The sequence below is a fragment of the Diceros bicornis genome, chromosome 3 (assembly GCF_020826845.1).
Source record: "Diceros bicornis minor isolate mBicDic1 chromosome 3, mDicBic1.mat.cur, whole genome shotgun sequence".
NCBI lineage: Eukaryota > Metazoa > Chordata > Mammalia > Perissodactyla > Rhinocerotidae > Diceros > Diceros bicornis.
The window spans coordinates 53,967,101-53,979,947 of NC_080742.1; the positions used below are offsets into that span (position 1 = coordinate 53,967,101).

Sequence of the window (12,847 nt, forward strand, 5' to 3'; positions counted from 1 at the left end):
CTGCCCTGTCAAACAACTTATTCCAGTGTTAAGAATTCTCTCATATGCTGTAGAGTGCCCAGGGCTGGGGAGTGCCTGGAACATATTTGGAACATTGCTGTAGAAGCAAATTCCATCACATCACCTCTTAGCCCACAGAACCACCCAAGAAGTGAAATACATTATTGTGTTTTGCTTATGAAATGTGTTTGTTGAACAAAGAAAATTCAAGAAGTGACACTTTCAGATCATGTGACATGTTCCAGTTGTATTAAATGTGCCTCTGAGATTTTTTTCACAATGTTTGTTTTGTTATAACTAACATAGACAATGAGGAACTGGGGCCCTCTCTCAAAGCTGAGATAGGATTTAGGGCCCCATTTTTTATATGGCTACCATTGCAGTTGGTTGCCATCTCATTATCTTTATAGACAGACACATAACCCAGATGGCTTCTGTGCCTATTTGCCAACTTCTGTTGCTTGGAAAAGCACCGAGCATGTCTTGCGGATCTGAAACCAGCTCACTGAGAAATAACGATCGATTAGTGATGTGTGCTGCCCAAGGACCAGGAAGGAGAGGTGTTCCTGGCTGGAAGGGTTTGCAGGCACCCCCTCAAAATCACCCCTGGCTCAGACTGTTCCCAATTATGAGACTGGTGAAGTACTGCATTTCTCTTTACTAAACCTCAGAGGGTCCCTAGAGGACACAGCTATGGACTTTAGCCTGTGGACACAGGAGGGGAACTGTCCAGAAATGTTCCTTCCCCTGTATCCTCTGTGATTGTTAATGGCGTCTGGATCTCTCAGTCATTCAAGGTCCTTCTCTCTGTTCAGTTTGTAATCAAGCCGGTCCATCCTGCTGTGCAATTTGCTCACTTTCTCACCTGCATTCCCACTAGTGTTGCCTCAACTCCCACGTTCACCGTCTCATTTGTGTACAATTAAAATACCGTTCCTCTCACTTCCCCATCTCCAAGGTTCCCTTTCTCATTCTTCCTTCAGCAAGACAAAGGGCAGTGGCCCCCACTCCTGGCTGTGCATCGGAATCTCCCAAAGAGCTTTAAAAAGAACAGATTTTGGGCGCCCTTGCCAGACTGGCAGAGTGAGCATGGCAAGGGATGACGGAGTCTGGGAATCTGTATTTTATAACAGCTCCCTGAGATTCTAACACAAGCAGCCCCACATGGGATCTCTCCACCGTCTGCTTCAGTGAACCACTGGCTGAGGCTGAAAAATACAGACTTGGGGATCTGGAAATCAGGCTTTAAATCTTGATTTCATCATATTATCTTTGTGACCTTGAGCTTCTTCTAAGTTTAGCATCTCCACTACTTTACTGGGGGAAGCGGGGGCGGGGGGGGCATAACAGTTACCTTAGAAGTTTGTTGGGAAGATTAAATGAGAAGATGCAGATAAGGTGCCTAGCACATAGTAGGTGTCCAGAAAATGGCAGCTCCTATTATTCTCCATGGTCTTATCCCTGTTATCATTATTCTGAAACAGACCAGATCATGTCACCTTCCAAGTCAGGCAAGTCAGGGAAGACCTGAATGAAGAGGGGGAGGGAACCATGTGGATATCTGGGGAAAGAGCTGTCCAGGTGGAGAGAATAGCAAGTGCAAAGGGCCTGAAGCATAAGAAAAACAAACCAGGGCTTTGGAGTCAACAAGATACATTTTAGCTGGATACCACGGGGCAAATATTTAACTTCTCTGCACTTGTTTTCTCATCTGAAAAACGAGAATGATAATAATACAAAGTTATTTTTTCCAAGTTGTCATTAAGATTCAATAAAATATTGTTCCTGGCACATGACAGGCACTCAGTGTGCTGGTTACCTTCTCTTCTCTCTTCCTCTCCGTTCATCCTCAAAGCCTCCACATAATGCTGACTGTGATATCTAGCCTACAGCAGATGCTCACGTATTTGCTGACATGAACTGCAAAGGCACGCTTAGCTAAAAATGTTTCTCTCGTAACAGGCGTACTTCCTTTGCCACCTCCGAGGGAAGGTGGCGTTCACAAAGCTGTTCCAGCCGTCCCCTCATATGTAACTGTTGACTCTGAGAGGCATTGACAATGAGAAGAGAAAAGGGGACAGGATTCTCTGGACGTATGTTCTGCAACTTTCCTTAGATCTAAAACTACGATTCTAGGAGATGGCCCCATTGTTTCCCATTACACTCATTAACAGGAACACCCTACTGAAAAGCAGTTAGGTGTTGGGGCTGATTCGAGAGGAATAAAGGATTCCATGCTGCCTCTCTTATGATTTAAGGACAGCATGGGCATTACTGGAATAGTCAGGGGAATGTCCACAATTATTTCTCTATCTTTGGCCAATTCTTCTTCATGTTTCTTCTTTTACAAGAAGCCTTCTGTGCCCCTATCTGCCATACATGGGGACAGTGGTCCTTAAGTGACACAGGCATCATCATTACTGTGGGCAACTTAAGCTTAGAAATGTGGCACATTACAACATCTAGAAGAGGGTTAGATAGTCTCTTCTCTGTGCTAAAGCTGCGTAGTCTACACTTAATTAGGTAAGAAAATAACCATGTTGAGCTGAAGGCGTTGGGGAGCCATAATTACAAAATACATCTCATCATTTTGTTTCCACATAGCCATCTGCCCTTCAATTAAAATTTCTTTTTTATTTTTAGATCTAAGAATAAATCAGAAATTTTTGCTTCTCTTATTACATTTTCTAGAAAGTCTTTATAGAATCGAGTTTTTAACTTTTCATAGATTTATTCCATCTAAAATTAATTCTTCTCTCTCAAGATTCTGAAGATAACATCAACTAGGCTTGTATTCAATTTCTATTTTCCTGGAAGTAGAACCCACAGGTACCTGCATAGGGTAGTTTCCCGCTAAGAGAGATAATAACCAGACTCGCTGAGCAGGAGAAAATCATTTCTTATGGTCTGAAAAATCACAAGTAATAGTCTGAATAATGGTATTTTTGTGTATAATTACCCTCTTTCCTCCATGCCCAAGCCTGAAAGTCTTTAAAGCAGGATATAGGAGAGTTATTATTTTTTAAGATGTGAAAGGGCCCCAAAAAAAGGAATGATAATGAGTGGGAAAGAATCAAACAGATGAGAATCCACAGTCATGGGCAGGGCAAAAATGGAGCTCAGGAGAAGAGAAATGACTTGGTGTTTCGTTCACTCAGAGAATCAGTTGTGTCTTTGTACGTAACTGTTAACATTGCAGAGAATGACACTCCTCTTCCACTGCCAGTCTTTCCTGCTATGTCAGGAGACATCGGCATTTAAATTCAAGAATCCTATTATTATATGATCTTACTACTTAGGTACTCACAAGTAGAATTTCATCTTTAAAATATTCTGAAGAATTTTAGTCATATTTAGTCTTCCAAGAAAGCCATAAAATGAACAATGCCAGTAACAATTATGAAACTAAATTAGCCTCATAAGAAAAAAAAAATCAGTTTTTCCAGTTTACATTCGTGGTGATTAATTTCCATATAAATGATCTGACTTCGTTCCATCTAAAAATGTGCCTGTATCCTCTTTGTTTTTGTTTGAAATATTTGCAGCTTTTGAGATGGACTTAGATGGAACTATTTGAAGGCGTGTTGGTATGTGTTGCAGTTTTCTGATTGTAATTATCTTTTTCTTTTTCTTTTGGCAGTGTATCAGTTACAGCAAGAGGCCCCTCGTCCCAAGAGGATCATTTGTCCTGGTGAGGTCAGTACTCAGCTCTTCCCAATACACCTTGTTAAATATGATGAATCGTCAGCACTGTGTTGCTATTGGAGGCTTTCAGGCTTCCTGGGAGTTGATTTCTATAAACGTTTGTTAGAGTATCACCAAATTTAACATCTTAATAATCTCTATTTTGAAATCAGGTGTTATTTAAAAAATACTAACTAACTTGAAATCAAATATCTCATGTTTTTAACCACTGCAGAGGCAAATTAAGCATCCTTGGTAAACTCCCCTAAAATGTGTGTTTTGGTTGTTTTCCTTGTTCCTGCTATTTTGATTCTTTTATCATTTTTTTTTTATTATGGAATGCTTCCAACAGAGAACATACAGAGAATAATAAATATCTGAGTATTCTCAACAACCCATATTTAGCAAACCTTTATGCTTTTAAATATTACCTTGACATTAAAAAAAAATCCCTACAAAGAAAAGTGACTGTATTTTTATTCTTGGCGATAAGCTTAAAAAATATATCGACTCATAAAAATGCTTACCAGCCCACAGAACTTTCCTTAGCTCTCCTTCACTAATCAGTTCTCTTATCGCCTGGGATGCCAGCAAGATTTGAAAGGCAGCACTAAGGCTCTATTTTCTATTTTTACACTGACCAGTTCCTTTAATAGCCAAACTAATATTTTTCAAAGGTCTAGGGGTCCTTTCTTATTTTTGTTATTATGACTTTGATTAAATATAGAGTAGCAGATATCTTTCACAGTGTCACATCTGCCTTATCAGGGGGAAAAGGCTCCAATTCCAGCACTCTTGAGATTCATCCTTGAACATCAGTACTTCCTGGCAGACTGACCAGATATGGCTCTGAGTCTCAAAGACTTGGCTACATCCATACCCATATCTACAGCCAGCTTATCGCTGTTTAATAAATGTTTCTACGTAAAATTTTACTTCTGTTGAAGGGCATTGAAACTCATCAAGTAATCTGAATTTTAATACAGAGTAGACATTCTCATCCCAGGAATGTGGCTTGAGAGGAGAAAATATCTGATCCTTAAGGAAAAATCCGGGATGAGGTCAAATCTTTATTTGGTAGTCTTATCCTATCCTGTCACTAATCCTGCTGACTGTTGTCCTTTGGTTATCCAATAATATCCAATAAGGGAAGAATAGGATAAATACAATGTTTTAATGAGATAGTTTAAATAGGGTGTTTATGGTGAGAATTAAGAAAAAAGTTGTTTAGAATTCCTTCAGTCCTACTTTACATTTAGTATTTCTCCACCAGAAAACATATAACCATGTGTAGGGAGCTAGAGGAGTTTAAATGTCTCTGTAAAAAGAATGTTTGTAAAGTTAGAATACAACTAAGGACTCTTCCTAGGAGTATTAATAGAAAGTCTCTGGGCAAGGTCGGGCACCAGAACTTGAAATCCAAAGGGGCAGTAAATGTTCATTTGTTCATTTATTCAACAAATATATATGGAGAGCCTACTCTGTTCTGACTTTGATCCAGGTGCTGGGAATACAGCAAAGAACTTGGCTATTGGTACTTTGAGTGTCATATTAAAAGAGAACAAAATCATGATGTATGTAATTAAAGATATATTTAAGATTTTTACCTCTGTGTGTGTGGGCGAGTGTGTGTGTGTAAAAGAGAGCGAGAGAAAGAGAGAGAGTGTGCACTTGTTTCTCGAAATCTTTGGAACCATGTCAGTTGTTCTAAGCCAGCGGAATGTGAGCAATGGACATGGGTGGATTCAGATTAGCTTCACAGAAGCTCTGCTAGGGTTCAGCTGAAACTCTTCAGACATCTAGTGGGATGAGGGTCCACTGCGTATTTCTTTAATGTTCCACTTGCATCAGAAGGAAATGCCACAGTCACCTTAGCAAAGCAGAGCTGTGTGCCACAAGCCACCATGATCTGCTATAACTAAAGGACATGGTGTATGTGCAGCTCATTTTAATTCTCTTGTCTGTCTTTTAAACCAAGATTTTCATCTTTTGACCTTTATCAATTTGATTCATTAATAAGTTATGCCTGGTTGATGCTGGATTCATAGGTAGCTTGCCTCTAGAAATTCCATGATCCATTTCTGCCATGAAAACTCACATGAAGTGGATATTCATCAGCTCCATTTCCTCAGCAGGCAGCATGGGGCCCATGCAGCCAGGCAGGTGTCAGGCGATCAAGGGTCAAGTGTGCGGGAAGAACAGGTGCTGCTTAGATGAGTGCCAGCAGGAGGAGCAACAGTTCCCTTTGTCCTCCTGAGCGACGTTAACTGCAAATAATTCCTGCCCAAATTGCTCCGCCTCCCAGGATTTGGCCTCCTTCTAGTGAAGGCACGGCCTCCTCTTGGACACTGGTGAAACCATTGCTCCTGATACAGACGCTGTTTGAGCAAACGTCTCTTTGCCTCGTAACACACCTGCATGCTCAGGGGACATGCTTAATGAAGACAGAAAGGCTTTCAGTTTGAGGGTGTGGCCATAGAGAGTGACGCTTTATTAACACATTTACATAAAGCCATAAAGGCTGTTTCTTTTGAACAATAAGTTATGATTTTTTTCTATGTCTTTGCCGTCTCACCCCTTAGCTAGCTATTAAGAGTCCACGTTTTCCTTTTACACACAGTCCTGCTGCTCTCCTTCTTAGTCTTCAACCCCTCTTCTCCCAGCCACCTCTTTCCTTGCCCCTGGTAAGCCTGCCCAGCTGTGTTACTCCAACATACTCGATCTCTTTTGTTTCTCTAATGACTAGTAAATTCCCAGACTATGGGCCTCTCTCAGGTTAGGATCCTCTCACTGAACATGATAAATACCCAGATTAGAACACCAAGTAAGTCTGCGGTTACAGAGATACACAACACGGTTGCTCAAGGGTACAGACACAGCCAAGCTGACTTGAGTGTTTGGTGGCTGTCAACAGATCCAACCCCCTGATGGACTTTCTGCAGAACTAGGTGAGTCAAAGGTAGAGACTGATTCAGCAGGCAAAATCCAACAAGCTTTGCAAACCCGGACAGGGGAACCTGGCTGCAGAGTGAGCTGGACTTGTTTTGAATCCTTGCTCTGCCACTCTCTAGCTACCTGATTTACAGCCAAGCACTTCCTCTCTCAGGGGGATTGAGGTCTAACCGCGGGCAAACATCTACTTTGCATCTAAATGAATCTAAATGGGATATATGTGTCAAGTGTCTAGAATGGTGCCTGGCGCATAATAGGTACTCAGTGTTCATGATTCATGGCAGTTTCAGAAACCTGTGAAGAGCAGGTTCTGAGACAGTCATTAGGGACAGGATCAGAGCAATGACGGTATTCTCTGATTGTGAGGGCAAAAAAGGCAATGATCAAGAACAAACCAGGATGCCTAGGTCAGGAATTAAGCCACCAGGAAAAAAGATACAGAAGGTGAGGAAAAGAAGGTACGAGCAGCTGAACAGCGGCTCTGGCACCAAGTAAGCCAGGTAGGTCAGTTACTGAAATAACAGTTCATTGCTTTCTTGAGATTCATGGCTATAAATTAGTATTTATTGAGCAGCCGTGGCACCTGGCACTCTACTGGCATTTTCTGAGTGCTCCTTGCCAAGATATTCAAAACATCTTCCAGTATGCAAAATTCTCACTTGCCCTCTCCGTCAATTATCAATCAGTCATTTCATAAGCATTTATTAAGTACCAAATGTGTGCCTGGGTGGTCTGCATGGAACTGTGCAGAATATTGACTCCCAAGTTTGTGTCTCTAGCTAAGACCTTTCCTCTGGACCCTAACGCCTCGCTCCATCTGCCTCCTTGACCTCTTCAAGTAGCTGTCCCGCAGGCCATCTCCAGCCTAATGTTCAAAACAGAACTGGACCTCACTCCACTAAATGGCACCGAACTTCAGAAACCTGGACCCCTCTCTTTCCCACACTCACCCTTTTCTGTTAGCAATCGTATTTACCTCCAAATATATCTTGCATTTGCCCGCTTTTCTCCATCTCTATGACTATCATGTGGTTTTGGCCTTCATCATTTCTTGCCTGGATTATTGAGAGTCAGCAGCCTCCTGCCTGATGTCCCTGCTTCCACTCTTGGCACTATTCCTGCAGCTCACACACACACACACACACACACACACACACACACTCCGTTCACCAAACAGGAGCCCAAATCATCATTGTTAAATATAAATCCAGCAGCTTCAATGGTTCCCATTACTCTTAAAAGAAAAGCAAGACTTCTTGCTCTGCCTCTGAGCCATGGTGTGGCTCCTGCATTCGTCACTGCCCTGTCTGTCCCGTTCTTCTCAGAGTGCACTGCCTTGCAGCCCCAGGCTGCTCCCACTCATCAAACAAACCACAATGTTGTTACTACAGGGCCTTCGAATTTGCCCTTTCCCTGGAATTCTTGTTCTCAGGTTCTCTGCATGTCCAGGTTTCAGATCAAAGTTCACCTAATAACGGAAGCTCTCCCTGAACCCCATAAAAATGAGCACCTCCCCAACTATCAGATCTTCCCTGTTTATTTTGTTCGTAGTACTTAATTCACTCTCGAATATGCTTTCTTATCATATTTGTTTACTTGTTGCTTGTACATCTCCCTCCAGGAGAATACGTGTCCCAGAGACTTCAGTAGTCTTAATCTTAGGTACTTCCTTAACATTGAGCGTAGTGCCAAGCAGCAGTGGGCAATCAGTAAATATATGGAAAAATGATGGAAAAAAGGATAGAGACGGCTAAAATAAGAAGTTTAGAATTCTCAAACTATTATAAATAGCATATCAGATTTACTCAATACTGTAATTAGGGTAGTGAGTTGGACTTTTGGCAGTTGTTAGGGTTCTTACTTAAACACAGACTAATATTTTTTCTTGGAATATTCTAAATTTCTTTTTGGCCTTCCAAAAGGCCAAAACGTCGAGATTTACTTGCATGACTAATACAAAGTCAAGTTCCACTAGGATTACCTGAAGAATACACGATAAGTAGAAATTCTTTTGTGACTATAAATGATTTGGTGTCATTTGTCTTTCTTTTTTGAAATTGCTGTGGTGAATATGGGGTTATAAAAAGCAATTTCAAGAAAGGGAAATAAAATTACGTACTATTATTTCAAATTGTTCTCCATTTTATGCAGTTTCACTTCCCCTCTCCCTTGCCATAAATAATCTGTTTTGAAAAAGTTTTTTTTAAATGCAAATGTGAATTATAGAACTGAGATTTCTAGCATTCATGATCAGAACCAGCTTTTTGTTTTTTATTTTTGATAGTCAGAGCTTAAGCCAAATACAGATGACACTACCTATCTTAAATTGCAATAATACCGTATTTTACCTCCTAGTAAATTGTATTCATTTTTCAAATACCACTTCAAATGCTCTCCCTTTCTGTGCATTTTCTCTAGTTTTTGGTGTTCTTAAATATCTACCCATTTCACTCTCTTCTACCTTTATTTGTAAAAACTGTTTTTTTAAGCCTACAAAAAGCATTTCATGTTTTTTTTTTTTTTTTTGAGGAAGATCAGCCCTGAGCTAGCATCCATGCTAATCCTCTTCTTTTTGCTGAGGAAGACCAGCTCTGAGCTAACATCTATTGCCAATCCTCCTCCTTTTTTTTTTTTCCCCCAAAGCCCCAGTAGACAGTTGTACGTCATAGTTGCACATCCTTCTAGTTGCTGTATGTGGGACGCGGCCTCAGCATGGCCAGAGAAGCGGTGCGTCGGTGCATGCCCGGGATCCGAACCCGGGCCGCCGGTAGCGGAGCGCGCGCACTTAACCGCTAAGCCACGGGGCCGGCCCAGCATTTCGTTTTATCATCATGCTTTTTAAATTTTGATTCACCATACCTAGACTTCACAGTCTTGTAGTCTTATAGCTTCAGGCATTTATCTTGACCTAGGCATGTCTGGAAGATCTTAACAAGCCATATTGATTGGCCATATCATTCTCAACTAAGTACATTTCAAATCACAGATTAAAAGTAAACTCATAGTGGTTTTCTACTGTTCTACAGTCTTCTCCCTTTTCTTTTTTTATTTGTTGAAAATAAATGTTTTTAAACTAATATGCATTTGAGAGAACGTGAAAACTCTACTGATTCAAGACATCTAGACAAGATATGTCTCTAAAGTAATGAGATTGATTCTACAAGCCACAAACAAAAATCAATCCCATTACATTTTAATTGGCTTTATGTGTAGTAATCAGAAGGCTATTTCTTCCCTGGTAAGGAATATTTCTCTTCTTTTCATCCTAGACTTTCTCCACTGGTCTCTTCACCCCCCCCCCCCCACCTTAGTATTGACACAACCAAGAATAAAGGGCTTTTCCCATCATACTCCCCCCAGGCTTTCATCTCCCTCCCTCATGCAGTCAGGCTATTTTCCTGATGTGATTTCATCCTGAGCTAGATTTGCTTTGCTTGTAGACCCACTGTAGTAAAGAGGGAAAGCCTTCTCATAAAACCAATGTTAGAAAAAAAATTTTAGACATGAGTGGTATTTTTTTCTAAAGATAGAACCAAAAGTTTGTACTTTTTAAAATAAAGACTAACTTTCTTATTGACAAGTGCTGTGATCTACCAAAATACATAACCCTCCAAAAAAGAAGTCACTCTCTTTGGAATACTTTCAACTTCTTCTAATGTAATGCAGACCCTGCACATTTACACCTAGAAATATTGAGTCATTTCCAAGGCGATGTCATGAGCCATGGATGAGCAGCTCTTGAGGACAAGCTGCTATAGGATTCAGAGGCTCGAGGACTCTGAGCAAAGGAGACAGATGAGCTGAACTGGAGAGGCCACCAAGAAACACTGTATATGCTGAAGCATAAGTTGAGGCAAAAGTGGAAGGTTTCTTCTTAAAACAAAATAAGGAAAATAAAGGAGAGATTAAACAGTGATTGATAATAAGTAAAATTTCTTGAGCAGCTTCCTTAATCTCTCCGAGTGATTATTATTTTTTAAAATCTAACTTGAGGGGCCAGCCCGGTGACGTAGCAGTTAAGTTCGCCCGCTCTGCTTCCCGCAGCCTGGGGTTTGCAAGTTCTGCTCCTGGGCGTGCACCTATGCACCACTTATGAAGCCATGCTGTGATGGTGTCCCATATAAAGTGACGGAAGATGGGCACTTACGTTAGCCCAGGGCCAATCTTCCTCAGCGAAAAGAGGAGGGTTGGCAACAGATGTTAGCTCAGGGCTAATCTTCCTCACCAAAAAAAAAAAAGAAAGAAAGAAAGAAAGAAAATCTAACTTGAAATGTGTATTCCTTTATATAATTACCAGAGATTAAGTACTACATTGTGTACTATTAGTTGTTTTAGAAAAAAAGAATAACCCACAGCTTCATGGATTATAACACATGCTCTATTATCCTTACCTAGCCTGTGACAGCCATAGACCAAGATACCATCACTCATTGAGGGGAGGTGTGAGTGGGGTGGTCCAGACTGTAGGCACAATGGTTATGAGGAGGTGCTGGCTTTTGTAGGGCCAACCATACACATCCAAACAGAAAGCAAATATCTCACCTCCACAGCAATTGCTCTCTGGAGCAGCCCACACACAGTATGTCTGCTCTGAGATGCAGAGGTCAGGTCCAGCAAAATTGCAGGTGTGGCTGGGACCTTCTGGGAAAGGGAGCAGGTGCATAGCGCTGGGCACGCTAGTGAGGTTTTAAAGACGTACTTCACATTTTACTCACCTGGTTAAACATTAACTGAGAAATAATGCTGATAAAGGCAGGTTACACTTTGCCCCGGGCAAGCCATGTCTCCTAGGGTAGTGTGGCCTGGCTAACCAAGCAGTGAGACATTTAAAAACAGATTTGTAACCTTGACTCTACTTTCCATCAGAAAAATGTGGGTGGTGCAATCTCAGACTATCCCAATTTTAATATGACCACCCTAAATGATATTGCCTAATTATTTACTTGTTGTCAGTCTTTTAATAGTAGTGAGAGCTAACATATTTGGAGTACTTATTGGGCCCTGAGCACTGGGTTAAGAGTTTTACATGTATTATTCCTCACAACAGTCCGATGGGGATTGTGATCCCTCTCATTTTACGAGAGGAAATGAGACAAGTGGCACAGGAGGGGCAGAGACAAATGCAAACCCAGACCGAATCCAGGACTGGGCTTCTAACCCAGTGATTCTCAAAGTGTGGTCCCAGGACCAGCAGCAACAGCATCACTTGGGAATTTGTCAGAAATGCAGATTCTCTGGCCCACCCCAGACCAGCTGACTCACAAACTCAGAGATGGGGCCCAGCAGCCTGGTTTTCCACAAGCTTTGCAGGTGATCCCGATCTCACTCAAGGGTGAGAGCCACTGTTCTCACTCCCTCTGCTTTCTATGTCATACTCCTCCTCTACGCCCTAGGATGGAAGAATCAAGACACTTTGTCTCCTGATGATTCTTACTGTTTGCCCAGCACTGTGCTAGATGTACTTCCTCCTAGATGTTATTTTTCTACCCTTTAAAAATATTCTGCCTTTGCCTTTCTTCTTTGCTATGGTGAGCTTTCCCCCACCCTTGTGTGTTGCAGAGGCCAAATATGAACCCATGTAGGAGTGTGGTCAGTGCCTTATTTAGCCTGGTTTCCTAGCCCACCCCCCAGTTTGTTATACTTCTCAGTATTGTGTTTGCATTACTAATTAACAAAAATATTCAAATTCAGTTCTAATGAGATGAGTCATACTCATGTTCATTCCTATTCGGTATACCCTATTATGAACTCCACCTCTTTTTAGGTGTTTTCCTTATCTTTTGACTGTGCACAGATCCTTGCTGGATTTACTCTTGCTTTTAATGGACCTTTGCATTAATAAAAATACCAGATCCTTTATCATTATGTCAGGAATACTTTGAATTATATTTCTATCTTCCAAGATGCTAATCCCTTCCTTCAGTGGATCATCACTGTGCTTAATGAGCATTTCTTAATTCAGGATGATAGGTGACTAATTTGCTAATAAAAGCCAGTCCAGCACTGGTGCTCTCCTGGCCCTGCCTCCTTGCCTTAGTCTACCACTCCCCTCATCGTCTCCAGGCTGACACTGACTGAGCCATTGGTAATCAATCACCTGTGGCTGCGTCCTTTAACAAATCATAGTTTCGCTTGACATCAGCTCTAAGTACATTGTACCTTCCTGTCTTGTTGGACAGAATAGCAAGCTTTGCTTTAGCGATGGTATCTC

The 12,847-nt window shown here is 41.4% G+C and overlaps 1 protein-coding gene across 1 annotated transcript in view; it reads left to right on the top strand.

Annotated features, from left to right (window-relative positions):
- The window catches only part of CHN2 (chimerin 2), a 290,292-nt gene that overhangs the window by 154,673 nt on the left and 122,772 nt on the right, over positions 1-12,847 (top strand). Inside the window, exon 3 of the mRNA XM_058527610.1 lies at positions 3,641-3,696. Coding sequence (XP_058383593.1) covers positions 3,641-3,696 — 56 coding nt within the window. The remainder of the gene's footprint in view (positions 1-3,640; positions 3,697-12,847) is intronic.